Raw genomic sequence first — 26,955 nt, 5'->3', positions numbered from 1 at the left:
GTAGTCCCTGACGTCATCTGGCTGACTGTATAATTTGGAGTAGACATTGAAGTCATCATTAATGTCAAGAGCTAATTAGATTTTTTCCTCATTATATGTTGAAGAACGCATTGAGTGGTATGGGAGGATGGATGGCTTAATGAATGTAGGAAATCAGGGAAAATCTTGCCAAAGAAATGACATGCAAGGAGGCATCAAGGGTGACTCTGCAACCCTATCTTGCTTTCCCTGCCCCAATCGCAGACCAGTCTTAGCACCTAGTTCTGCTTGAATGAATTCATTCAGCAAACGTTGATGAACACCTGTGTCAGGGCCTCTGCTATTGGGTCTGGGGCCACAGGGTTGGGTAAGAGCCAATATATGAGCTCAGATCATAGTTCTATTGAGCTGGTTGTTATAGGAGGTGGTCAAGACTTCTTTGCTTGGGATCTGCTCAGCCCACCTTTCTGGCTTTGTCTCCTGCTCCAGCCCTTCTGGACTGCTGGCCCGTCCCCAAGTGAACACACTTGCACTTTTCACACACAGACCCATGGAGACCACTCCCAGTCATACTCACTGTCACTTCTGCCCAGAATTCACCCGAGCCACCCTCTTTCCTTTGGGCTTTCAAGGCCCAGCTAAAGTATTCACATTCCTCTGTGAAGGCTGCCCCAGAGTTTGTTGCTGCCTCCTTGTCCAAAAGGACCTAAGAAAATAGGTTTGAATAATGTGTACAGTTATTTATTTCCATCTATAAGATCCCATTAGACCAGGGGCCCTCAGAATCAGTGAGCTTGTCTTTGTGTTTTTGTTGGGACCTAATACCCAATGAGTCACTCAGGAATTGCAATTAAAATGGGTCCAGAGAAATGTGACCTATAAGAATAAAGGGATAAGGCAACCTGCTCAGGTCCCCTTCCATGCTGTGGAAGCTTTGCTCTTTCACTCTTCACAATAAATCTTGCTGCTGCTCACTCTAAAAAAAAAATAAATAAAAAATAAATAAATAAATAAATAAATAAAGGGATAGAATACAGAAGGAAGATGAAGATGTAAGGACAACTTAACTTAGAGCAGCGGTTCTGAGCTCAGGCCTCCAGGAAGGCAGAATGGCAAAGGGGCAGAGGACGTGGGCTGTGTAGTTGTGGTAGTTGGGTTTGAATCCTGGCTCTGGCATCTATTAACTCGATAAACTGGGACATGTGGTTTTATTTCTTGTGGTTTCAAGAGGGGCCAGGAACACCTTGGAACACTATACAGAATTTCATATAAATAGGTGTAAGTTTTTCTGGAAAGAGAGTCCATTGCTTTTTAACAGGCTTCACAAAAGGTAAGCACCACTCAGAAGGGGAGACACTGTCTTTATTAGTTGTCAATTGCTGTGAAACGAATTACCTCAAAATTTAGTGACTTAAAACAATCAACATCTCGGCTGGACGCAGTGGCTCTCACCTGTAATCCCAGCACTTTGGGAGGCCGAGTTGGGTGGATCATGAGGTCAGGAGTTCAAGACCAGCCTGGCCAACATGGTGAAACCCGGTCTTTACTAAAAATACAAAAATTAGCTGGGCCAGATGACAGGCACCTATAATCCCAGCTACTCGGGAGGCCTAGGTAGGAGAATCGCTTGAACCCGGGCCATAGAGGTTGCAGTGAGCCGATATCATGCCACTGCTCTCCAGCCTGGGCGACAGAGTGAGACGCCATCTCAAACAACAACAACAACAACAAAAACAAACAAAACGACAACAACAAAAAATTCAACGTATCATGTCTCACCATTTCTGTGGGTCTGGGATCCAGCTTGTGTGGATGATTCTGGCTTGGGGTCTTTCATGAGGTTGTAGGCAAGATGTTGGCCAAGGCTGAAGTCATGTGAAATTGTCTGGGGTTACTGTCATATAGACCTCTCCAGAAAGCTGCTTGAGTGTCCTTATGACATGGTGGCTAGTTTCCCCCAGAGCATGTGACTTGAAACAAGGCAGAGCTGCAATGTTTTCTCTGACCTAGCCCCAGAAGCCACGTATGGTCATTTCCACAGTTACAGAGTTCAGCCCTAGTCAAAGTGGGAGGGGACTAAAAAAGGATATGAATGCGAGGAGGTGGCCATTTTGGTTGATGGCTACCACAGTGCCTTAGAAAGAACTTGGAATGAGGAGCTTGGGGTTTAAATGTTGACGCTAGCAACAACTAATTGTGCAATCTTGGGAAAGTGTCTTATCTTTACTGGCCCACTTTTCTCATTCACCTCGTATGATGGTTTTGGAATTCAGGAGTTAAGTCCCGTGAAAAGCCATTTATGTAAGCCCTCAACTTCATATTTAGATATTGGAATCATTATATGAGAAAGAAAAGGCATTTAGGGTAGGGTGTAAGTTGATGTTTTTATTATAAATCATGGGAAACAAAGAAATAACCCATTCACTGGTCTCATCACTTTGGCACACCACCCTCTCAGCATTTTGATGTTAAAATACATTTTAAAGGTTCTTTTCCTTCTTTCACAGAGGAAATAATAGAAGAAATGGCTTAAATTGAGGCCGGAAGCATTATGGTAGATGTGAGTACATCTCTGCATTATTAAGAGAGATTAAAAATTGGGATGGGCACCTTAGTGACGTCCTGAAATCGATACTTGAAAACCTTAAAGCATCAGAGAGCTGCCATTTTCCATGATTTCGGTAAAAAGTAGCTCAGGTTATCCTTCCTTTGAGGTCATTCTAGGGGGTCCCACAAATCTTTTTAAGCAAAATAAAAATAATAATTATTAAAGTTGTTTTCACATTGTTGAGGTATATTACATTGAGAATGGAATTTGTTTTTCCATCATAAAAGTAGCACATATTCTAGATTTTGAAAATACAAATATAAAAAAGAAAAAGTATTACCCATAGCTACTACCGTAATCTAAATGTTCTGTGTTTTGTGGTTGAAATGAAAAAAATTTTTTCAATTAAAAAGTGTAATATGGGCCGGGCGTGGTGGCTTACGCCTATAATCCCAGCACTTTGGGAGGCCAAGGCAGGCAGATCCCTTGAGGTCTGGAGTTTGAGAGCAGCCTGGCCAAACATGGAGAAACCCCATCTCTACTAAAAATACAAAAATTAACCGGGTGTTGTGGCATATGCCTGTTATCCCAGCTACTGAGGTAGGAGGATTGCTTGAACCTGGGAGGCAGAGGTTGCAGTGAGCCAAGATCATGCCACTGTGCTTCACCCTCGGCGACAGAGCAAGACTTTGTCTCAAAAACAAAAAGTAATATGGCTATGGCTCACAACTGTAATGCCAGCACTTTGGGAGGGCAAGGCAGGAGTATCACTTGAGGTTAGGAGTTTTGAGACCATCCTGGGCAACATAGTGAGACCCTGTCTCTACAAAAAATTAAAAAAAAAAAAAATTAGCTGAGGGTAGTGGGATGTGTCTGTGGCCCTACCTACTCCTAGCTACTCAGGAATCTGAGGTGGGAGGATGGCGTAAGCCCAGGAGGTCAAGACTGCAGTGAGCCATGATCATGCCACTGCACTCCAGTCTGGGTGACAGAGTGAGACCTTGTCTCAAAAAAAAAAAAAAAAAAGACAATCAAAAGTTGCCCATAGTCTTACAATCCAGAGGTAACCATTATTGACATTTTGTTGCCGGGCATAGTGGCTCATGCCTGCAGTCCCAGCACTTTGGGAGGCTGAGGTGGGAGGATTACTTCAGCCCAGGAGGTGAAGGCTACAATGAGCTGAGATTGCACCATTGCACTCAAGTCTAGGCAACAGAGAGACCCTGTCTCAAACAAACGAAAAAGACATTCTGGTAATTTAAACACATTGTCCTCCCTACTGGGAGACTGAACGGCAGGATTTAAATGATGGTGAATGGAAGGTGAGCTACGAGTTAGGGCTGCCCATCATGTGGGCAGATTCTATGACTTAATGACAATAATGAGGTCATGAAGTCTCCTATACAGGGTCTTGCTCTGTCACCCAAGCTGGAGTGCAATGGCACAACCATAGCTCACTGCAGTCTCAAACTCTTGGGCTCAAATGATCCTCCTGCCTGAGCCTCCTGAGTAGCTGGGACTGTAGGCACACGCTACCACACCCAGCTGAAGTCATGCTCTCTATCCATGAGCATCTTTATAACTTGCACAGATATATTTGGGTGAAGTCTTGTCTTAGTCTTTCCCGATTCTCCCTGAGCAGGTTCCAAACATTGTTTGGGCCTCATTCAAAGGGAAATTAGTCTTCAGAGAGTTTCTCCAATAAAGTAATTATTGAGATTGGGTCATTTATTCAACAGATTGGGTGCCTACCATGTGCCAGGGCTGTGCCAGGCATTGGGGATATGATGATGAAACCAAAGATAGTAGCATGAACACAATCACTAAACCAAAGTCACATGAAGAAATTAAATGTGGGAGGGACAAGGAGAGCTATACACGTACTGATCATCTGTTATGCTGGAAGTTTATTTAGCAAATGTAATCTCATTTAATCTTCTGGACCCAGGGGAGGTAATCTGACCTCTCTGAACCTCAGCTTCATTTGAAAATGGGGATATTATTATTGAGTGAGAACATTTGTTACAGGAGCAAACCCTGTTCCAAGGTTTGGTTCACTCAAAGTATAAACAATGAGGCACATTTTACACTTTAGACACTAAAACGTTTTGGAGGCAAAGAGGGCTGGTATTTAGTGAGTATCTACTATGTGCTAGGCACTTTACAAAGATCTCATTTAATCTCAGTTCCATTCTTTGAATTTGCTATGTACCCTGCTGTCCAAATGACGGCACTAAGTCAATGAGAGGTTTCATAACTTGCCCAAGGCCACAGAGCTGGATGGAGAAAGACTGCAGAGATTCAAACCCAGGCCTGCTGGTGTGCAGAGCAAATGATAATATTATCATTTTGCAGTGCAGTTGTCCCGCTGGGAATTCCTGGGTGTCTGCTGGTGGCCTGTTAACTTGGTTCTTGAATATGCACTTTGCTCATAACTGTGCAGTTTGAAAACAGTGACTCATCCCCAAACTAGGCAGGGTTGAGTATCCATCCTGTTTATGTTCCACATGCCACCTGCACTAACTTCTGAAGATAATCTATAATAAAAGCACTGTGATTAAAAAACAGAAAAACACACACCAACTGTTTTGTCTGTTGGTGCTTCTGACAAGAAAATAAACTCATGAATCTCATTAACTTTAAAAAATCACATCTACTTAAGGTTTAATGACTAAAGCCAACTTTCTAACACATCTGTACAGTTCTCTGAACATATTCTGTTTTCACACTTAACTATGATGTTGTCATTTGTTTCTGTTTGATTCTGCAAGGGCAGAGACCTTGAAATATTCACATCTGGATTCCCCCATGGTTTAACCCAACTGAAGTCAGGCAGTGTTCGCTGAAAGAAAGGTGTTCCCATAATGCCTGTATTAGCTTTCTTTTGGGGCTGTAAGAAGTTACCACAGATTTAGTGTCATAAAACAATATTCAATTCTGTTTCACACTTCTTGTAGGCCCGATGTCTGGATTCCATGGCTCAGCTGATTCTCTGCTTCCAGTGTCACAAGGCTGAAATCAAGGCGTCTACATTCCTTTCTGGAGAGTTGGGGAGGGGGTATAATCTGTTCCCAAGTTCATTCAGGTTGTCAGAATTCAGCTCTGTGAGGTTATAGGACTGAAGTCCCCATTTCCTTGCTGGCTCTTGGCAGGACTTCCTCTCAGCTTTTAGAAGCTGCCTGGATTCCCTGGCTTATGGCCACTTTCAAAGCCAGCAACAGTGGGCTGAGTTCCTCTCATACTTTGAATTTAATTCTTCTGCTTCATCTCTCCAAGACATCTCTTTTGCCTCCCTCTTCTGCTCTTAAGGGTTCATGTGATTACATTGGGGTCACCCAGATAATACAGAATCATCTTATTTTAAGGGCTTTATTTCCACTGGCAAAGTATCTTTTGCCAAAGAATGCTGGCTGGGCACGGTGGCTCACACCTGTAATCCCAGCACTTTGGGAGGCTGAGATGGGCGGATCACCTGAGGTCAGGAATTCAAGACAAGCCTGGCCAACATGGGGAAACCCTGTCTCTACTAAAAATACAAAAATCAGCTGGGTGCGGTAGCACATGCCTGTAATCCCAGCTACTTGGGAGGCTGAGGCAGGAGGATCGCATGAACCCAGAAGGCGGAGGTTACAGTGAGGCAAGATCACGCCACTGCACTCCAGCCTGGGCAACAGAGCCAAACTCTGTCTCAAAAAACAAAAAAACAAAAAAACAACATATTCACAGGTTCCAGGGACTAGGGCTTGGACAGTTTTGAGCAAGGGGGGAAGACATTATTCTGTCTACTACAGTGCCTGTATTAAACATGTAAATTTCAGTTATTCCCTGTAGGTCAGAGAGGAGTAAAGCTACTTCAGAAGACATCTGAAAGAAGCCAAATGACTTGCCAAAGAGTACTGTATCAGTTGTAGATTGGAAAAAAAAAAGCTAAAAATCCTTTGTAAAAAATCAAGTCAAACAGTTTTCTGGCGGATGGTAGTTCCTCCTTTCTCTCAGGGTAGAGCTAGAGAGATTTTAAGAGGTGTCTTATTCTAACTTTGCAGTCTTTTCCCTTTGTAGGATTTTGCTTACCAGACTCAAAAGTTTTCTGTGACCAGTATTAGAAGCAGAACATTGAACCCCTTGGCATTAGAATTTGTGCTACACCATAATGGTCTCCTGTCAATACTGGCTCTTGCTACCTGTTAACATTAGGGAGTGGGGGGTGTGTTTCCTCACCCCGGGAAACCTTTAAATGTGGCCACTGATCCTGCCTCCACAGTTTTTAAGAGCTGGCATCAATCCAACTCAAGACGGAACCCAGAAATGTTTCTGGACAACGACTGAACCTATAGACAGAAAACCTATGTGCTGGGCGCTCTCAATTTCATTTCAGGTTCTGAAACTAAGGCTCAGAGAAGCTAAGTACATTGCCCATTGTCTCTCACCTGGTAATAACAGCCACCATTTATTAAACATTTGCTCTATGCCAGGCGCCAAATCATGCGAACCTAATAATGTCAAGATCTCCCTTCACATCCTCTTCCAATCTGTCAAGAATTTTATGTTAATTTTAATTCCAATAATGCCATGAAATACAAGACAAAAGCAAATCAGAAAACTGAGGCTCAGGTTGAGTGGACAGCCAGGGAGTGACTCAGCCAAGATTCCAGTCTAGGTCCGTTGGACTCCAGGGCCTGAGTTCTCTCCAGGGTACTGCCTCTAAAAACGCACTCAGGTGCATTCTAGTCAGTATGGCCCCAGAGTCCAAGTCCTTTATGCGACCCGTCAACGTATCACCAAGTTCCTCAAGTGGTAAGAACGCAGGCTCTGCAAATAAACAGCGGCCTGAAAGCATAGGAGGAAATGAGGAACCGTCAAAGTCCATCAACCGTGGAATAACCGTTTTACTGGTATGAGGGTCTTTCTGTCTCATTATTATGTGGCAGTGAGTCATTTAGGGGGGACCTAAAGGGAAAGTCCTGCCTCTCGTCCCCTACGAGAAGTATAGGTGAAAACCATTTAGGCGAGGAGAAGCACGAAGTGGGAGCTGCGAGTCGAGCTCCCCATCTTCACTTCCCACCCGCACCCGCCCGGAGGTCCTGAGGCAAAAAGCACCTAAGGGGTTAAGGGCGGCCGGGGGAGCCCAGCCACCGCCCCTTCCCAGCATCGCCTCCCAGAATCCCTCAGGTACCCAGCCAGTTCCCGCACCTCGCGAGACTCTACCCAGCCCCTTCCCCGAACAGCGATGCGTCCCCGTTCCTAACTCAGGTCGGTGCTAGGCGGAGGACGCCAGAGGGAGAGCGGAAGGGGGCCGCGGGGCACGCCGGGAAGTGTGGTCCACGCCCTTCACACGGCCATATTCTTCCGGAGCGGGGGAGGCCAGAGAGGCCGCTGGGACTACGACTCCCAGCCGTCCTTTCGGTTTGTTTTTGTTCAAAAAAAAAAAACCCCACACTCCCCCTCCTCACTCTTCACACACACTCACACACACCCACGGCAGACACGCACACACCCGGGCGCCGAAGGGAAAGCCGCGTTTCGCCCTCCCGCCCCGCCGCCGGTCCTGTCTCGGTCCCTCAGCAGAGCGGGAAAGCGGAGGCCGGAGCCGTGACCTCTGACCCCGTGGTTATGCGGAGTCGCCGCATTCCTTAGCGATCGCGGGGCAGCAGCCGCTGCCGCCGTGGGCGACTGACGCAGCGCGGGCGCGTGGAGCCGCCGCCGCCCCTCCCCCACCGCCGCTCTCGCGCCAGCCGGTCCCCGCGTGCCCGCCCCTTCTCCCCGGCCGCACCCGAGACCTCGCGCGCCGCCGCTGCCACGCGACCCCCCCCCACCGCCGCCGCCGCCGCCCCAGCCCCGCGCCACCGCCCCAGCCCGCCCAGCCCAGAGGTCCCGCGTGGAGCTGCCGCCGCCGCCGGGGAGGAGGATGAAGGACAAACAGAAGAAGAAGAAGGAGCGCACGTGGGCCGAGGCCGCGCGCCTGGTGAGGCGGGTAGCCGAGGGGGGCTCCGTGGGGCTCGGTGGGGGTGGGCTCGCCGCGCACCCCCCACTGGAGGGGGAGGGGCGAGGCCCTGCCCACCGCGGGAGGGGGCGGGGCCATCTTCCTTTAAGAACGGGACAGCCCCGCAAGGCGCGGGGTGGGGAGCGCTCCGCCGGGATGGGATGTGGCGCCTTTTTCCGCTTGCCCTACCCGCCACCCCCCCTACCCCCCCCACCCAGCTAAATTCCTGCGGAGGGGCGAGCTGGCAGGCCGGCTCCTCCCCCTCTGGGCAGCGGGGTCCCGCCTCCCCTCCCCCACTATTTGGCAGCGTCTGGGGGTCTGGGGCAGCTTCGTTCATTCACCCGGGGGAGTTGGGTTTCCGGGAAGGGTCGGAAGCTCCTCCCTCGCTTCATGGTGGGTAATGGGGTGGTGCCTTTGACTCCGGGGGTGGAAAAGCGACCCCACATTCAAGGACGCCAGTGGCATTTTGAGCTTTACCAATCTAAACCAGGTGCGTGGAGGGAAGAAAGTGCTTACTCCCAGCTTGAATCCTGAGGAGCGGTTCTCTAACTTTAGTGTCCTGTGGGCGACACCTGAGAGGCGGTTAGTAACGCTCCTCCTAGGGCCCTCCATAAGACCTGCTGAGCCTCAGGGTCTGGGATAGAGCCTGGGAATCTGCGCTTTCACCGGCTTACCAGGTGATTGAAACGCAGTGGCTCACGGACCCCACTTTGAGAAACGCTGACTGGGGTGCTTGCCTTCAGAAGCTGGACTGGAAATGGGTACTTTGAGGAGAACTGAATCCACTTTGCAAAGAATGTATGTTGGACAAAGACAAAGTGTCTCTGTTGAGAGACATTGTTCACTGAGGATTAGCAAGGGAGAGCGTAATTTGAGTGAAGCCGCTTCGTTCAACTGATGGGGGTTGTGAATTTTGTGTTCAGAGCGTCAGAGGACCTGCAGGTGAAATAGCTTCCTTTTGGATTGCACCCACGAAGCTCAGAGACTTTGAGACATACTCGTGTAACATCTGCTGATACCAGTAGTAACAGGTTATACTAAGCTGTCAGTTCCTAAGATCTGTCACACAGGGAGGTTGTGGTGCGGATAGCATAAGTGTCTCTTGACACTCTAGTTTATATGTAATTGTCGTAATTCAGTTTTAATGATGAGTGAAGCTCAGACTTAATTTTCTCTCTTATTTTGAAGTGAGTTTTCTGCGTCAAAGGTGTTGTGCAAAAAAAAAAAAAAAAACCGTATGGGGGGTGGGGTTGAAACAAACCTGAAGTACACCTTTTTCTTTCTCGAAGTCTGTAAAAGTTACTGATTTATAAAAACTGAAGGAATTTGGGCTACAGAATTTTCATTGGTGCTTGCTGTCCTCTTCCCTAGTCATTTGTTGCCCAGGGAACAAAAATAGCAATTGTTTGTATGCTGAAGTTTTGTGCTTCAGTTTATTTTGGCCTGGCATGTGAAGTTTGAAGATTTTGAGGTTCCGAAATATTTTTTTTTCCTGATTCAGTCAAAATTGGAAGCTCGGGCTAGTTTTCAGGATCTTGTAGAAATTTCAGGATTTCTCTAATAGTTCTTTACCTGGAAACAAATATAGGCCTGATGGGGAGTGGGAGAGAGCTCTCATTCTCCTGGACGATGAGTTTTGTGTGTTCATTGACATTGTCCTTGGCGTTCCTGTTAATGCGGGTGTTTATGACCCTGGGCACCCAAGGAAATTTGCTTGCCAGAGTTTTACTTGTTAGAGGTAGGTGAAAGTACCTTTAAATCCTATGTTATTTATGTCTTGACAGAATTATAAAATCTGTTTCAAAGTTCTGTTGGCTCTTACTAGTTGACTTTAGGAATTTGGGGTCCACTGTGAAGTCTCTTTAGATTCTCGAATTTACTGTGGTCTGAACTTCAACATCGAGGTTGCTCTTTCTGTTTTATCATTGACTTCAAACCGGATTATCAGAGTAAGTTATTTCTCTTTTTCTTCTAAGGCTCTTCATTAAAAATAGTAATATGAATAGGAATTACCTTGTTTGTTTGTTTGTTTTGTTTGTTTGGAGTTTCTCTCTTGTTGCCCAGGCTGGAATGCAATAGCACCATCTTGGCTCACCGCAAGCTCTGCCTCCCAGGTTCAAGTGATTCTCCTGCCTCAGTCTTCCCTAGTAGCTGGGATTACAGGCATGTGCCACCATGCCCCGCTAATTTTGTATTTTTCGTAGAGATGGGGTTTCTCCATGTTGGTCAGGCTGGTCTTGAACTTCTGACCTCAGGTTATCCGCCCACCTTGGCCTCCTAAAGTGCTGGGATTACAGGCGTGAGCCACCGCGCCTAGTCTATGAATAGGAATTACTTTATGGTGGTGTTATACATGTGAAAAAGGATTTGTGAGACTTTGGGAGGCTGAGGCAGAATAATCACTTGAAGCTAGGAGTTCAAGATGAGCCTGGGCAACATAGACCCGGTCTCTACAACAGCAGAAACAAAATGAGTTGGGCATGGCGGTGCACACCTGTGGTCCTAGCTACTTGGGAGGCTGAGGAGTTGGAGGCTGCAGTGGCCAATGACTGATTGTGCCACTGCACTCCAGCCTGGGTGATAGAGGGAGATCCTGACTCTAAAAAAATAATGAGGCTGGGCGTGGTGGCTCATGCCTGTAATCCCAGCACTTTGGGAGGCTGAGGTGGGTGGATCACAGGGTCAGGAGTTCTAGACCAGCTTGGCCAACATGGTGAAACCCAGTCTCTACTAAAAATACAAAAATTAGCCAGGTGTGGTGGTTCATGCCTGTAATCCCAGCTACTTGGAGGGGTGGGGGGCGCTGAGGCAGGAGAATCACTTGAACTCGGGAGGTGGAGGTTGCAGAGAGCCAAGGTCATGCCACTACACTCCAGCCTGGGGGACAGAGTGAGACTCCGTCTCAAGAAAAAAAAAAAAAAAAGGACTCATGAGAATGTAATATGTAATTTGTGTATCTTTTGTGTGTTTTTTGTTTTAGAATTTTCCATTTTTTTGGATGGGACTGGATGGTAGGTAAGGGGGAACTTTTTAAGAGTCCTAGACTGGGCGCGGTGGCTCACGTCTATAATCCCAGCACTTTGGGAGGCTGAAGCAGACGGATCACCTGAGGTCAGGAGTTCGAGACTAGCCTGGCCAACATGGTGAAACCCTGTCCCTACTAAAAATACAAAAATTAGCCAGGCGTGGTGGTGGTGCATGCCTGTAACCTCCGCTACTCAGGAGGCTGAGGCAGGAGAATCACTTGAACCCGGGAGGTGGAGGTTGCAGTGAACCGAGATTGCGCCACTGCGCTCCAGTGGCGGCAGTGAGACTCCATCTCAAAAACAAAACAAAAGAAAAAAATAGCCCTCTTAATGTTTAAAAAAAGTTTCTGTAACACTGTGTGCTGGAGAATTTGTGAGAGCTTAACACTGGACTGAGAGAAACTTGACCAGGAGGGAACGTAGGACAGTTGAACATTAGAACACCTGAACACTGCTCTTCTCTTTGGGCAGGTGAATTTGGACTCCTTGCAATGGCAATTGTATGCACTTCCTTGGGAACACTTTCAGATTGCTCCTGACCCCAGGAGCAATCTGGTGACTAGAGTGTTACTGGGAATCGTTTTAAAAAATTGTTTTTGCAGAGGAAAGAAGATTCTTCTTGAGAATTTCAGTGTAGTATACCCCAGGAGACTGATTTTTGCAGATGTTTAATTATACTGTTGAAAAATAGATACTCTTTCTTTCACACATTTTGTAGTATTGTCTTTTCTAGATGTAAGACGTAGACCTTACATGGTTGGGTGGATATCTTCCAACTTGTTATGAGCAGTTTGTTTGGGAGAAATAGCCAAGGGGATTTCCCTTTAAATTGAGGACCCTAAATGGATTCTCCCTGGCTCTGAGAAACTCGTTGTCGCATGCTTTATCTTTTACTTTGATTCGTGACTGACCAGTTCTTACATCAAAATTTTTTTTCCCCTTTGAAGTAAGAGAAGACTTTTTTTTTTTTTTAAATGTAGTCTAGAAAGAGACTAGGAATAGAACACTGCTGACTTGTTCTTATACCAAAAGCTGGAGGCATAAACAGTTTTAATAAAAGTGAATGCTTTGTATCTTTTGATGTAACTTCCCTTTAGAGATTCTGTTTCCCCTGTGTTAAGTTCTCAGGCTATTTCTGATTGCTGTTTAAATAATTGGTAGTTACTATTTGAGTCATGCTTCTTTTCTTTTAAAAAATGCTACAAAAATTCGCTAGCTCAGCTTTCATTTAGTTAGTATCAAAGAAATGATATCTGTGGCAGTGAACATTAGTAGCTTGTTCCAGGGTTTATTGTAGGTTTGCTCAAGTCAGTACTGCCTGTCTTGGCACTTAGGTTCTTGGAATACAAAGGTGGATGAGGTTTGCCCCCTCAGGGCTTATGGTCGTCTGGGGATGGAGAAGGTCCAGACACAGGAACAGAATTTTACTGTAGTCATGATACATGTTATCATAGTTGTATAAATCATAAACAGATATCCCAGTTGCTGCCTCTTGTCCAGTCATAATTATGAATAGTTTCTCCTTTCAACTGTCCTGGTTTGGAAGATAATTGTATGTGTTATGAAACAATGGGGACATTGAAAAGAGACTTTTACTTCTGTCTGGCAGAGATCAGGGAAGGCTTCCTGGAGGAAGGTGCTTTCTGAGCTCAATCTTGAAGGGTAACTAGGAGTTAGGCCAGTCACAGAGGGCATAAGCAGAAGCTGGTGACAACACATAGCAGGAGAGAGAGAGAGAGAAAGGGTGAGAGGGAGTGTGTGTATTTGCAAAGTGTGAGAATTAGCTATATCTACAAATTATTGGAACATAAAGTTTGTGTAGTGTCATTGTGGATGGGTAGAGACAGGCAGAGACCAGATTGTGAGGGTTCCATATGTCAGGCCAGTGAGCACCTACTCTGTGCCAGGCACTGTAAGCATTACTTACATTGTCTCTAATCTGTTCAATAACTCTGAGAGGAAGACATCAGTATCCTTCAAAAGAGAACCTAGGTTCAGGTTGGGTTGTAATTTGCCCTAGTTTAGAACGTAAGAATTTGAATCTAACTCTAGATCCTGTTCTTTACCAGTGGGCCAGTGGACTTTGGAAGCTTCAGCTTTTGCAGTATGTGATTAAGGAGCTGTTGAAGGATTTTATTTGCTTTCTATTTTTATTACTATTTTTTTTTTTTTTTTTTTTTTTTTTTTTTGACGGAGTCTTGCTCTGTCACCCAGGCTGGAGAGCAGTGGCGCGATCTCAGCTCACTGCACTCAGCTTCTCCCGCCTCAGCTTCCCGAGTAGCTGGGACTACAGGCGCCCACCACCATGCCCGGCTAGTTTTTTTGTACTTTTTAGTAGAGACGGGGTTTCACCATGTTAGTCAGGATGGTTTCGATCTCCTGACCTCGTGATCCACCCGCCTCAGCCTCCCAAAGTGCTGGGATTACAGGCGTGAGCCACCGCACCTGGCCCCCATTTTCAGAAATTCTTTAAAGAGATGAGGTTTCACTGTGTTACCCAGGCTGGAGTGCTGTGGCTATACACAGGCAGGACCATGGCCCACTACATCCTGGAGCTCCTGAGCTCAAGTGACCCTCCTGCCTCAGTCTCAGCTGGGACTATAGGTGTGCACCACTGTGCCTGGCCTGTTGAAGGATTTTAGAGTTAAAAGTGATGAGGGCAGGTTTGCTTTGCTGGGTTGACCTCAGGCTATAACATGTAAGTTCTACCACAGCAGGGATTTGGTCTTGTTTACTGTGAATCCCTAGAATTGTGCCTGGCACAAGGTAGGTGTTGCATGTGTTTGTTGATTGAAGGATGACAACAGAGTCAGAATGGATTTGAGGAAAGCAGGACTGGATGGAGGGATAGACATTAAGAGGCTGTTGTGTTGGGTCAGGAAAGAGACTGGTTTTGGGACTTGGGGGACAGATGAGAGAGAAGGATGACACCTGCGTTTCTGAATTAGGTGATTATACAGGCTGTCAATCAAGGTAGGGAATACAGGAAGAAGAGTGGGTCTGGAGAAGAGGTGAATTAGAATTGCCAATTAGATGAATTAAGAGTAGAGCTGAATTAGAGTAGATAATGAAGGGGTACAATCAGTACACAACTGAATATTTGAATCTGAAATTTGGGGGAGACTTCAGGGCTAGAGGTAGAGATTAGATAGTTATCAGAATTTAGGTAGTGGCTGAAACTGAGATGATAATGTTACCCATGGAGAATGGAAAATCTGAAAAGAGAAGCAAAGAATAGGATCATGAGAAATAGGGGTTTTATTTTAGTACCTTCTCCAAACCTTGACTTTAGTGCTGAGGTCTTATGTTCTTCCATAGAGTACCTTCCGCAGCAGACCTGTCAGACAAGATCTTGCATGTCCAGGGTGGTATGGCCGCAGACAGCAGTGTCCTATCAGACTTACTGCTTTATGTGTTGCTTGTGACAGCAGTACTTGGTTATGGTAGTTAAATGGACTATAAGATGTTAGCTTGATTTGGAGTACCCTCAGTAGCTGCACAGGTAGACAAAGTACAAAGATATTGACAGCTTTTTTCCTCTTTTAGAAGAATAACATATCTAAGAACTCTTAAAGCAAGAGAGCTGCAGTTGCACACTAAGAAAATACTGCAATACTGCCATGACTTGGTTATAGATGATGCTAACATAAATGGGATATTCTGCTTTTCATTGCACCAGTCATGCAGAATCATAGCATCATATTGCCAAATGGCAGAACGTACTGTGGCAGTTAACACCACAGATTAACAACACAGTGGCAAAAAGCACCGTTTAAAAATATGGGTACTTGGTCAGGTGTGGTGGCTCACTTCTATAATCCCAGCACTTTAGGAGGCTGAGGTGGGCAGATCACCTGAGATCAGGAGTTCGCCTGGCCAACATGGTGAAGCTCCGTCTCTACTAAAATACAAAAGCATTGGTGCAGTGATTCTTGGACTTTTATGTGCATAAGAATCACTTGGTAGGTCTGGAATAGGGGCCATGAATTTGCACACATATATATATGTATGTATAGGTAGTAATTAAACTTCCTTGGGAAAGAAAATGTGAATGCATTTCTGTCTCATGTTTCTTGTGCAGTGCTATATATTCTGTGGTTTAGCAGTATTAACAGCATCAAGTTAAACCGTAACCAATGTTGCTAAGGTCTCACATACTATACAATGTATGCTGAGAAGATATGCATCCTTAGAATTGAGAATTTGAATATTTCAGTTAATTGTAGTAACTTTCAGTAACTGGATATATGTGTGATTTGATTTCTGAAGTAATTTTAACTGTGGAAAAAGTAAGTTGTCACCAGTGGTACCTCATAGCAGAACTTTAGCCCATGATATATGGACGGATGGATATAAATGGAAATTGCACACTGAAATTAGGACGTTTATATTTCTTCAGGTTTTAGAAAACTACTCGGATGCTCCAATGACACCAAAACAGATTCTGCAGGTCATAGAGGCAGAAGGACTAAAGGAAATGAGGTTTGTATTGTTCTTGTTGCTTAACGTGAGGGTTTCATAGGACATGTGTCTTTCTGTAGTTGTGTAGTGATATGAGTAAGTAAACGTGTGTATATGTTTGTGCTTCTGTGTCTGATAGTGAAGCAGAACTATCCATTTCCCAAATTGTGTGTCGTCTGAGTGGAGGGGTAGCAGTGGGTGAACATCTATTTGTTTTCATTTAGAGGTGCAGTGGCTTTCCCCATCTCCTTGCTCTTCCTTAAATCTTGGCATAGAGCTTGTTTTTTGTGTAAGGAGGCAGGGCACATTTTCTCTCCTGCTGTTTCAGAAGTTTCAGACCTGATAGCCTCTATTGTGCCTAACACTACCCTTTTCTCTATGCTGTATCCCTGAAGTTCTTTCTTTTAGGATAAAAGAACGGTGGTCTCATCAACATAAAAAACCCACTGACTTTTTTCCCCCTACTAATTCCAGTCACATATTATATGAATTTACTAAATTTTGAGGTGACCTTTGTTTTCTAAATTTATGGCATAGTTTTCCTGGAGAAGTAACAAGTTAGAAACATAGAATTGCTGGCCTGAAAGCCAGTGACTATCTTTAATCTTTCTTTTTCCTTATCCTAACTTCAAACTTAAAAAAAAAAAAAAAAGGCTGAGTGTGATGGCCCACGCCTGTAATCCCAGCACTTTGGGAGGCCAAGGCAGGCAGATCACTTGAGGTCAGGAGTTCAAGACCAACCTGGCCAACATGGCAAAACCCATTATCTACTAAAAATACAAAGATTAGCCGGTGTGGTGATGCATGCCTGTAGCCTGTAGTTCCAGCTTGGGAGGATGAGGCTGGAGAATCGCTTGAACCCGGGAGACGGAGGTTGCAGTGAGCTGAGATTGTACTGCTGCACTCCAGCCTGGGCGACAGAATGAGACTCCGTCTTAAAAAACGAAACAAAACAAAACCAAAAAAAAGTCCTTAAATGAGGAAAGAGGAGAGCACTACACAGTCCCTGCCTGGGACTCAGAGCAAACTTCATGTTTTTGCTAGTCAAACTTAGCAAATTGACCTTTTAGGGTCAGAAGGCCCTCACTTTCCTGTTGTCAGTTCAAACATTCTCAAGTTGATGTTTTGTGGGGAGGGAAGATTTAAGATTGTCTACATCACATTTATTTGACTTGTACTTATCCACTGTGTAGTGTTATAATTGTGCTTTATTTTTGTTTTTATGGGCTATTTCCCATCATGCTGCTGTCTGCATTGCTGTTGGACCACTTTGCCTATAGAAGGTAAATGAGTCCCTTTGGGACATATGGAATTGAAAACCTTAACTTGTTTCTGCTGCTTGTTCTTAGAGGAATTATGAAGCAGTCATGGTGGCTCATGATGAGTGAGCAGCTCTGTAATTTGTAGACAGAGGTATAATATGTAGGAGTCACAGAAGAGCTGTGCCAGCATGCTGTTCTCCTTGTAGCAGAGATGCTAGCACACCCACTTGATACTCCAGATTTTGCACAAGGTTTCTTTTAGAGATTGGTTCTTGGTGAAAAATTTTTTAGCATCCAGTGTGTTCCAAGGCAAAATAAGTAATAGTTTTTTAATGGTTTTTTTAGACTCAGAATTTATTTTTAACACTGCATAAATTAGGGCCTCTAGTTCTGAAACATGCGAAGAGGCTTACTTAAGCTATTTATATATTTTTTAACATGCTGGGGAGAGGGAAAAGAGGGTGCACAGGTGACTCCTAGCACTAATATGCTAGTGCCAAACTCAGTTAATATTAATAATGGGCATTTGTTGATTTTTTTGGTAGCTTTTCTATTTTAAGATTCAGTAAGTAGCATCCTTTGCACTGAACTGTCACTGTTTCGCAACCTGCTGTTGTGGTAAGGACCATGAAACAACTGAGTATGCCATTGTTTTAGTTTAATGTTTAAGCATTACTGGGAACTAAATCCACTTGACTGTCTTTTTGTATTTAGGTTTAAATAATTGTTCCCGCGTAGATACAGAATAAAACTCAATCTCCCCACTCCCAACAGAGAAAAAAAACAAATGAAATACTGTTCTTTTTGTTTACTTACTGGAAAATGTTTAACTGGAAAAAAAGTTCTGCTTGTTTTATTGGCAAAGGACCATTGATTTTGTGATTCTTTGTGATAATCTGTGGCAGTTTCTGAGTATGATATGTAAATTGAAATATAGAGGCTAGGAAGCTTTTAATAGTAAAATTTTATTAAAATTTTATTTATTAAAATATAATTTGAAAAAATTGTGTGGTTTTTCTAAATTTCTTGAAAATTTGATTTATATTGTCAAAAAGCACTGAAGAAGTGTTAGGTATGGATTTCAAGTATCACATAATGTTTATTCCAGAGTTCCCTGAGTGTGATTTATGTGAATTTAATTTGGTTATTCTTTTACTATTTTCACAGTGAAATTGTCATGAGATTTTTTCTTTTATATTTCTTGCTTAGCTTTTTCTCATTTAAGAATGAATTGGAGGGATTAGGTCTTTAGGCAGATGGATTGTATGACCCTCATCCATTCTTTTGTGGTTTTACAGTGGGACGTCCCCTCTCGCATGCCTCAATGCTATGCTACATTCCAATTCAAGAGGAGGAGAGGGGTTGTTTTATAAACTGCCTGGCCGAATCAGCCTTTTCACACTCAAGGTAAGTGATATAAACTCTGTCTTGGTGCATTGATTCTTGGACTTTTAATGTGCATAAGAATCACCTGGTAGGTCTGGAATAGGGGCCATGAATTTGCATTTCTTATGCAGTCAGATGACACTGATGTTGTTCTTTTTTTTTTTTTTTTGAGACGTAGTCTCGCTCTATCACCCAGGCTGGAGTGCAGTGGGGCGAGATCTTGGCTCATTGCAACCTCTGCCTCCCGTGTTCAAGAGATTCTCCTGCCTCAACCTCCCAAGTAGTTGGGACTACGGGCACGTGCTACCACGCCCAGCTAATTTTTAAATTTTTTTAATAGAGACGGGGTTTCGCCATGTTGGCCGGGCTGGCCTCGAAATCCTGACCTCAGGTGATCCACCTGCGTCGGCCTCCCAAAGTGCTGGGATTACAGGCATGAGCCACCACACCTGGCCAGATGCTGTTAGTTGTAAATGGCACTTTGAGGTGTTCGAATATGAATCGGATATTAGAAATTATTTAGTCATAGCAGCTCTTGTCTGTGTGTTCATCTTTGCTTGTCTGTATCTTTGTAGATTGTACAAAATTGAAGCATAACTATGTATGGGGATAATTGCAGATGTGCCTTTTTTTTTTTTTTTTTAAATTCTGAGATGGAGTCTCGCTCTGTTGCCCAGGCTGGAGTGCAGTGGTGCAATCTCAGCTCATTGCAACCTCCACCTCCCAGGTTCAAGCAGTTCTGCCTCAGCCTCCTGAGTAGCTAGGATTACAGGCGTGCACTACCATGCCCAGGTAATTTTTGTATTTTTAGTAGAGACGGGGTTTCACCATGTTGGCCAGGCTTGTCTTGAACTCCTGACCTCATGATCTATCCGCCTCAGCCTCCCAAAGTGCTCGGATTACAGGCGTGAGCCACCGCGCCAGGCCACAGATGTGCCTTAATTAGGATTTTGTTGTAGTAATTATGTGTAGAATAAATTACTGGGCAGCTAAAGTAAGACCTACTGTATGGAAAATAACTGAAATGTGAACATAGTTGTGGAAATTCAAAAACTCATTAACATTTACTAAGTGATAGTAATTATAAAGGAAGAGTACTTAAATCAGGTAGAGTTCATAATAAAGCTTAAATAGGGCTGAAATGCACAGGCTAATTATTTTTCCACCATTTGTGATATATATGGCAATCATTTAGACCAGGGGTCCGAAAACATTTTCTGTAAAGGACCAGAAAATCAATGTTTTTCGTTTTGTGGATCATACTGTCTTTGTCTTAAGCACTCAGGTCTGTCCTTGTAGTAGGAAAGCAGCCATACCCAAATGAATGGGCATGGCTGTGTCCCAATAAAAAAAAAAAAAAGAGTATTTTGTGTACAGATGTTTGTTTTACTTATGAAAACAGGCTGCAGGTCAGATTTGATTTGGGGCTCTACTTTGCTGACCCCTGATTTAGACATAAGATGACTTGTTGACATTGGAGAAACTGAGAATTTGATGCTGACCCTTTCATTCTTCCATAGTGTGTTATAAATTGTAGCGGTCAGTACAAACTTTTTTCTTTAAGTTTTGTTTTCTTGATGGACTGTATTCAAAATAAATACCTGAACAAATACCAACTATAAAACATGAAGCCATAAAACTTGGTCTTTATATATAAATAAAGTTTGTCTTGTGGTCAGATATCTGCTGTTTTCTATATTGTTTTTATATCCAGTAGTTTGGTCTTCTTTTTCCTTTCAGTTTTGCATACTTTTCTTGTGATTGAGCCTTGGAAGAGACAGAGCCACTGAGCTCAAAACCTAGCTTTGTAGGGTTGGGTGTGGTGGTTCACACCTGTAATCTCAGCACTTTGGGAGGCTAAGGCAGGAGGGTTGCTGAAACTCAGGAGCATAAGACCTTGTCTCTATTTAAAAAAAAAAAAAAAAGCCTTGCATGGTGGTGTGTGTGTGGTGGTGTGTGTGCTTGTAATCTTAGCTACTCAGGAGGCTGAGGCAGAAGGGTAGCTTGGAGATAGAGGCTGCAGTGAGCTGTGATCACACCACTGCTGTCCAGCCCAGGCCACATAGCAAGACCCTGTCTCAAAACGAAAACCTAGCTTTGTAACTTGGGAGGGATTTAACCCCTCTTTTTGGTGGAATGTGCATCCCTGGCATTGAGTCAGTCCTTAATAAATGATAGCCTTTATGATGATCTGAGGTTTATCATCCTTAATTGCCTGTTAATAGCACTTTTCTATTAATGTTATATATTTTTTGAGACAGGGTCTTGTTCTGTCACCTGGGCTGGAGTGCAGTGGCACAATCACAGGTCACTGCAGCCTTGACCTCCTAGGCTCAAGTGGTCCTCCTACCTCAGCCTTCTGAGTAGCTAGGACTGCAGGCACATACCACCATGCCTGGCTAATTTTTTTGTATTTTTTGTGGAGAAGGAGTTTTGCCATGTTGCCCAGGCTAGTCTCGAACTCCTGGGGTCAAGCGATCCACTGACTGTGGCCTCCCAAAGTGCCAGGATTACAGACAGGAGCCACTGCACCTGGCCTATTATTTTTTAATGTAATATTAATTTATATTTTTAGAAACAGGGTCTCACTCTGTTGTCCACAGCTAGAGTGCAGTGGTATAATCATAGCTCACTGTAGCCTTGAACTCCTGGGCTCAAGCAGTAGTGCCACCTCAGCCTCCCGAGTGGCGTACACCACCACCCGGCTAATTTTTAAATTTTTTTGTAGAGATGAAGTCTTGCTATGTTGGTTAAACTGGTGTCAAACTCCTGGCCTCAAGTGATCTTCCCACCACAGCTTCACAAAGCACTGGGATTACAGGTGTGAGCAACCATACCTGGCCCTCTATTATCATATATATAGTGTACTGTTACATATGTTGTAATTATATACAGTTGTAATTATTTAATACATATTATATGTTTATTACAAATATGCCTGTTAATGGTATATTCTATTTTTAAAAGGAAGGATAGTTACTTTTTTCTATGAGTATCTTAAGGGCAGGAACTGAGTTTTATTTATGTTTGTAATTTGGCTCTGGGCAGAATTCTTGCTTGGCATAGTACATGTTTTATGCGTGAACTGAATTATATTTCTTCATCTTAATTTTACAGGCATGAGCCACTGCACCAGGCCCCTTCATCTTAATTTTAATATATCTTTGAATAAACACCATTGTATGAACCTGCTGTAAGCTTGGGAGTGGTCTGTTAGTCTACAGCTTGTGTCTGAGACGTGCTAATTGAATATTTGCTCAGTACGTCATTTTAACTGCCTTTGGCTTTATGTTGCTTATCCTTCATAGTATCTTGTTCATTGGCCTTTTACATCCATAGGCATCACTTCTCTGATATTCGTTGTGCTCTTATAATGGATTAATGGTTTGCTTGGTTGGTTTCTCTAATTAGACTGTAAACTCCTTGAGAGCAGAGTCTGTATTTTATTCATTACTCACAGTACTAGGGTACATAGTTGCCTTCAATAAATATATATTTAACGAGCGAATTTAGTGAATAATGGCTACATTTTTGTACTTTGTTGTTCTTTTTTTTTTTTTTGAGGCGGAGTCTCGCTCTGTCGCCCAGGCTGGAGTGCAGTGGCCAGATCTCAGCTCACTGCAAGCTCTGCCTCCCGGGTTCCCGCCATTCTCCTGCCTCAGCCTCCCGAGTAGCTGGGACTACAGGCGCCGCCACCACGCCCGGCTAATTTTTTGTGTTTTTAGTAGAGACAGAGTTTCGCCGTGTTAGCCAGGATGGTCTCGATCTCCTGACCTCGTGATCCGCCCGTCTCGGCCTCCCAAAGTGCTGGGATTACAGGCTTGAGCCACCGCGCCCGGCCCTTTGTTATTCTTTTTTTCTTTTTTTTTTCCTGAGACCATGTCTTGCTCTGTCACCCATGCTGGAGTGTGGTGGTGTGATCTTGGCTCACTGCAGCCTCCACCTCCCAGGTTCAAGTGATTCTCCTGCGTCAGCCTCCCGAGTAGCTGGGACTACAGGCGTGCACCACCATGCCTGGCTAATTTTTGTATTTTTAGTAGAGATGGAATTTTACTATGTTGGCCAGGCTGGTCTTGAACTTTTGGCCTCGTGATCCATCTGCCTCGGCCTCTCAAAGTGTTGGGATTACAGGCGTGAGCCACCACACCCAACCTTCATTATTCTTTTGACATTTGATGATAAATACTGTTACTAATTTTCTTTTTGTTTTTCTTTTTTTTTTTTTTTTTTGGTAGAGACAGTCTCACTTTGTTGCCCAGGCTGGTCTTGAACTTTTGGACTCAAACATCCACCCACCTCAGCCTCCCAAAGTGTTGGGATTACAGGCATGAGCCACCTCGTCTGTCCTTGTTCATAATTTTGATGGGCTGGGCGCAGTGGCTCACACCTGTAATCCCAGCACTTTGGGAGGCTGAGGTGGGTGGATCACTTGAGGTCAGGAGTTCAAGACCAGCCTGGCCAACATGGTGAAACCCCGTCTCTACTAAAAATACAAAAGTTAACTGGGCGTGGGTGTGCACGCCTGTAATCCTAGCTACTCAGGAGGCTGAGGCAGGAGAATCGCTTTAACCCGGGAGATGGAAGTTGCAGTGAGCTGAGATCGTGCCATTGCACTCCAGCCTGGGTGACAAGAGTGAAACTCCATCTCAAAAACAATTTTGATGAAACTGTCCCTAGATTTGCATCTGGCATCTAGCTCATGTCTCAGAGCCAGAATGAAGAATGCTTTCCTCTGGGTTTGGTAGAATTTTAGCTTGGTTAATTATGTGTGTGTCTTAATTTTTTTGACCTATTATAAAAGCAATATACGTAAATGCAACAGAGAAAATGAAAGTCACCCATAAAATTCTACCTGTGGCCAGCTGTGATGGCTCATGCCTGTAATCTCGGCACTTTGGGAGGTCGAGGCGGGTGGATCACTTGAGGTCAGGAGTTCGAGACCAGCCTGGCCAACATGGTGAAACCCTGTCTCTACAAAAAATGTGAAAATTAGCTGGGCGTGGTGGCGGGCACCTGTAATTACAGCTACTTGGGAGGCTGAGGCTGGAGAATTGCTCAATCCTGGGAGGTGGAGGTTGCAGTGAGCTGAGATCGCACCACTGCACTCTAGCCTTGGTGACAGAGACTCTTACCTCAAAAAAGAAAAATTCAGATACCTGTAACCTAAATAATTAATGTTTGAAAAAGTTTAATCATTGCTTGTTTCATTCAGTTAATATATTTTGAACCACTTGCCATGGTGTTACATATAGATATGTTGTGTGTGTGTGTGTGTGTGTGTATATGTATGTATGTATTTATTTTATGAGACAGGGTCTCACTTTGTCATCCAGGTTGGAGTTCAGTGGTACAATCATGGCTTACTGCACCCTTGACTTCCTGGGCTCAAGCAGTCCTTCCGGCTTCCCTAGTAGTTGGGACAACAGGCGCATGCCAACACACCGAGCTAATTTTTGTAGTTTTTGTAGAGGTGGGAGTTCACTAGTCTTGAATTCCTGAGCTCAAGCAATCCTCCCATCTTGGCTTCCCAAAGTGCTGGGATTATAGGCATGAGCCACTGTGCTCAGCCAGTTTTTTATTTTTAGATACAAGGTCTCGCTCTGTGGCCTAAAGCTAGATGGTGCAGTGGCACCATCATAGCTCACTACAACCTTGAGCTCCTGGGCTCAAGGAATCTTCCTGTCAGCCTCCCCAGTAGCTGGGACCACAGGCATGCACCACTACACCTAATGAAAAAAAATTTTTTTTTATAGAGATGGAGGGGGTTCTCACTTTGTTCCTCAGGCTAGTCTCAAACTCCTGGCCTCAAGCAATCCTCTGCTTCAGCCTCCTGAAGTGCTGGGATTACAGGTGTGAGCCATGGTGCCCGGCCCCTTATTCTTTTTGAAGACTATTTTAAGAATTCCAGATTTCCAACCATGAATGTGTGATTACTAACTAGTCTCTTGTTATATGCCTCATTAACACCACACTGTCCCCCAGAAGTGCAGGCATTTAGTTTATTGTTACTCAGGAATAGATGAGAAAGGATATCAAAGATCTGAACCAGCTGATTATCATCTTGATCACTTGAGAACTCAGGTCTGTCCAATAAACACCATAATCCAAGGTGGTGTTAAATACATATTTTTATTTTTTACTTTACGTTTCTTTATTTTGAAAAATTTCAAACCTATATAAAAATTGAAGGAGTACCATAGTGTCTTAGTCCATTTTCTAGTACTTATAACAGAATATCCTAAAGTAATTTATATAGAAAAGTAATTTATTTCTTACAGTTATGGAGGCCAAGGTCAAGGGGACATATCTGGTCGGTGTTTTGCCATAGTTGGCCAGACTGGTCTTGAACTCCTGACCTCAAGGCCTGCCTTGGCCTCCCAAAGTGCTGGGATTACAGGCATGAGCCACCGTGCCTAGCCACCTTTAAGCACTTTAGATGGTATGTCTTAAGAGCAAAGACATGGCCTGGTGCAGTGGCTCACGTCTGTAATCCCAGCACTTGCAAGGCTGAGGCGGGTGGATCACCTTGAGGTCAGGAGTTCGAGGTGAAACCCTGTCGCTACTAAAAATACAAAAAATTAGCCAGGAGTGGTGGCATGCGCCTGTAATCCCAGCTACACGGGAGGCTGAGGCTGGAGAATCACTTGAACCCAGGAGGCAGAGGCTGTGGTGAGCCGAGCCTCTAGCCTGGGTGACAGAGCAAGACTTGGTCTCAAAAAAAAAAAGCGAAAAAAAGAACAAAGACATTTTCCTACATAACCACAATGCCATTATCGCCCAGGCTGGAGTGCAGTGGCATGATCACAACTCACTGCAACCTTAGCTTCCTGGGCTCAAGCGATCCTCCCACTTTAGCCTCCCAAGTAGTTGGGACCACAGGTGCATGCCACTGTGGCTGAGTAATTTTTGTGTGTGTGTGTTTTTTTTTTTTTTTTTTTTAATAGAGATGGGATTTTGCCATGTTGCTCAGCCTGGTCTTGACCTCCTGTGCTGAAACCATCTGCCCACCTTGAACTCCCAAAGTGCTAGGATTATAGACGTGAACCACCGTGCCCAGGCTTTGACTGTGTTTTGACAGCAACCCATCATGTGAGGTCAGGTGTAGAAATTTCCATTTTTGGCGTCAGGTTGGCACTCCATTTTGGAGTTTCTTGGAGTTTTGGATAAGGGATGCTCAACCTGTATATTTGATATTTTTTTTTTTTTTTTTTTTTGAGACGGAGTCTCGCTATGTCGCCCAGGGTGGAGTGCAGTGGCCGGATCTCAGCTCACTGCAAGCTCCGCCTCCCGGGTTTTTACGCCATTCTCCTGCCTCAGCCTCCCGAGTAGCCGGGACTACAGGCGCCCACCACCTCGCCCGGCTAGTTTTTTGTATTTTTTAGTAGAGACGGGGTTTCACCGTGTTAGCCAGGATGGTCTCGAACTCCTGACCTCGTGATCCGCCCGTCTCGGCCTCCCAAAGTGCTGGGATTACAGGCTTGAGCCACCGCGCCCGGCCAATATTTTATATATAGATGCTTACATCAGTACTTGGAGCTAGTCCTCAATGGTGGGATAGTTGAAAATTATCTCTACTTTGAGTTCTTGATTTGAATTCTTTTTTCTTAAGCTTTTCCTAATCTGTCAGTGTTGATTATTGCCCGGCTAGAGGTAGGATTTGTATTGTTTTTCACACTTGGGATTTCCTGTTGTCATAAGATCACTGTGAACTCCCTTGTAGTGTTGTACATTCTTAGGACTTTCATGCTGAAATACCATGCTTTTGTGAAATGGTGGTTGTGTCTTTGCTGAGTTTAAATAGGGTCCAGGCTGGGCATGGTGGCTTATGCTTACCCCGTCTCAAAAAAAACCCTCAACTAAATAGGCCAGGCTTGGTGGCTCATGCCTGTAATCCCAGCACTTTGGGAGGCTGAGGCGGGTGGATCACCTGTGGTCAGGAGTTCGAGACCAGCCTGGCTAACATGGTGAAGCCATGTCTCTATTAAAAATATAAAAACTAGCTGGGTGTAGTGGTGCACGCCTGTAGTCCCAGCTACTTGGGAGGCTGAGGCAGGAGAATCACTTGAACCCAGGAAGCAGAGGTTGCAGTGAGCCGAGATTGCACCACTGCCTCCAGCCTGGGCAACACAGTGAGACACTCTCTCTCACACACACACACAAATAAATTGGGTTTGTAAATGGTGATTCCAGCACTCACTGTCAGACTTCAGTCTTTTTTTTTTTTTTTTTTTTGAGACAGAGTCTCCTGTCACCCAGGCTGGAGAGCAGTGGTGCAATCTCAGCTTACTGCAACCTCCACCTTCTGGGTTCAAG

At 44.5% G+C, this 26,955-nt stretch overlaps 2 protein-coding genes across 10 annotated transcripts in view; one reads left to right on the top strand and one right to left on the bottom strand.

Moving 5' to 3' along the window:
* Positions 1–26,955, bottom strand: part of DUSP15 (dual specificity phosphatase 15) — a 746,139-nt gene that overhangs the window by 486,392 nt on the left and 232,792 nt on the right. The window lies entirely within an intron of this gene.
* Positions 6,013–26,955, top strand: part of ASXL1 (ASXL transcriptional regulator 1) — a 77,465-nt gene continuing 56,522 nt past the window's right edge. The window contains exons 1-3 of one of the 9 annotated variants that reach the window (XM_050806990.1): positions 6,013–7,419; positions 15,933–16,015; positions 18,555–18,663. In XM_050806990.1, the coding sequence (XP_050662947.1) occupies positions 7,261–7,419; positions 15,933–16,015; positions 18,555–18,663 (351 nt within the window). In that variant the 5' untranslated portion in view covers positions 6,013–7,260. The other 8 variants (XM_050806992.1, XM_050806991.1, XM_050806996.1 and 5 more) reach the window with 8 other exon arrangements.

Source organism: Macaca thibetana, chromosome 10 (assembly GCF_024542745.1).
Source record: "Macaca thibetana thibetana isolate TM-01 chromosome 10, ASM2454274v1, whole genome shotgun sequence".
NCBI lineage: Eukaryota > Metazoa > Chordata > Mammalia > Primates > Cercopithecidae > Macaca > Macaca thibetana.
This window is presented reverse-complemented; position numbering and strand designations above follow the sequence as displayed.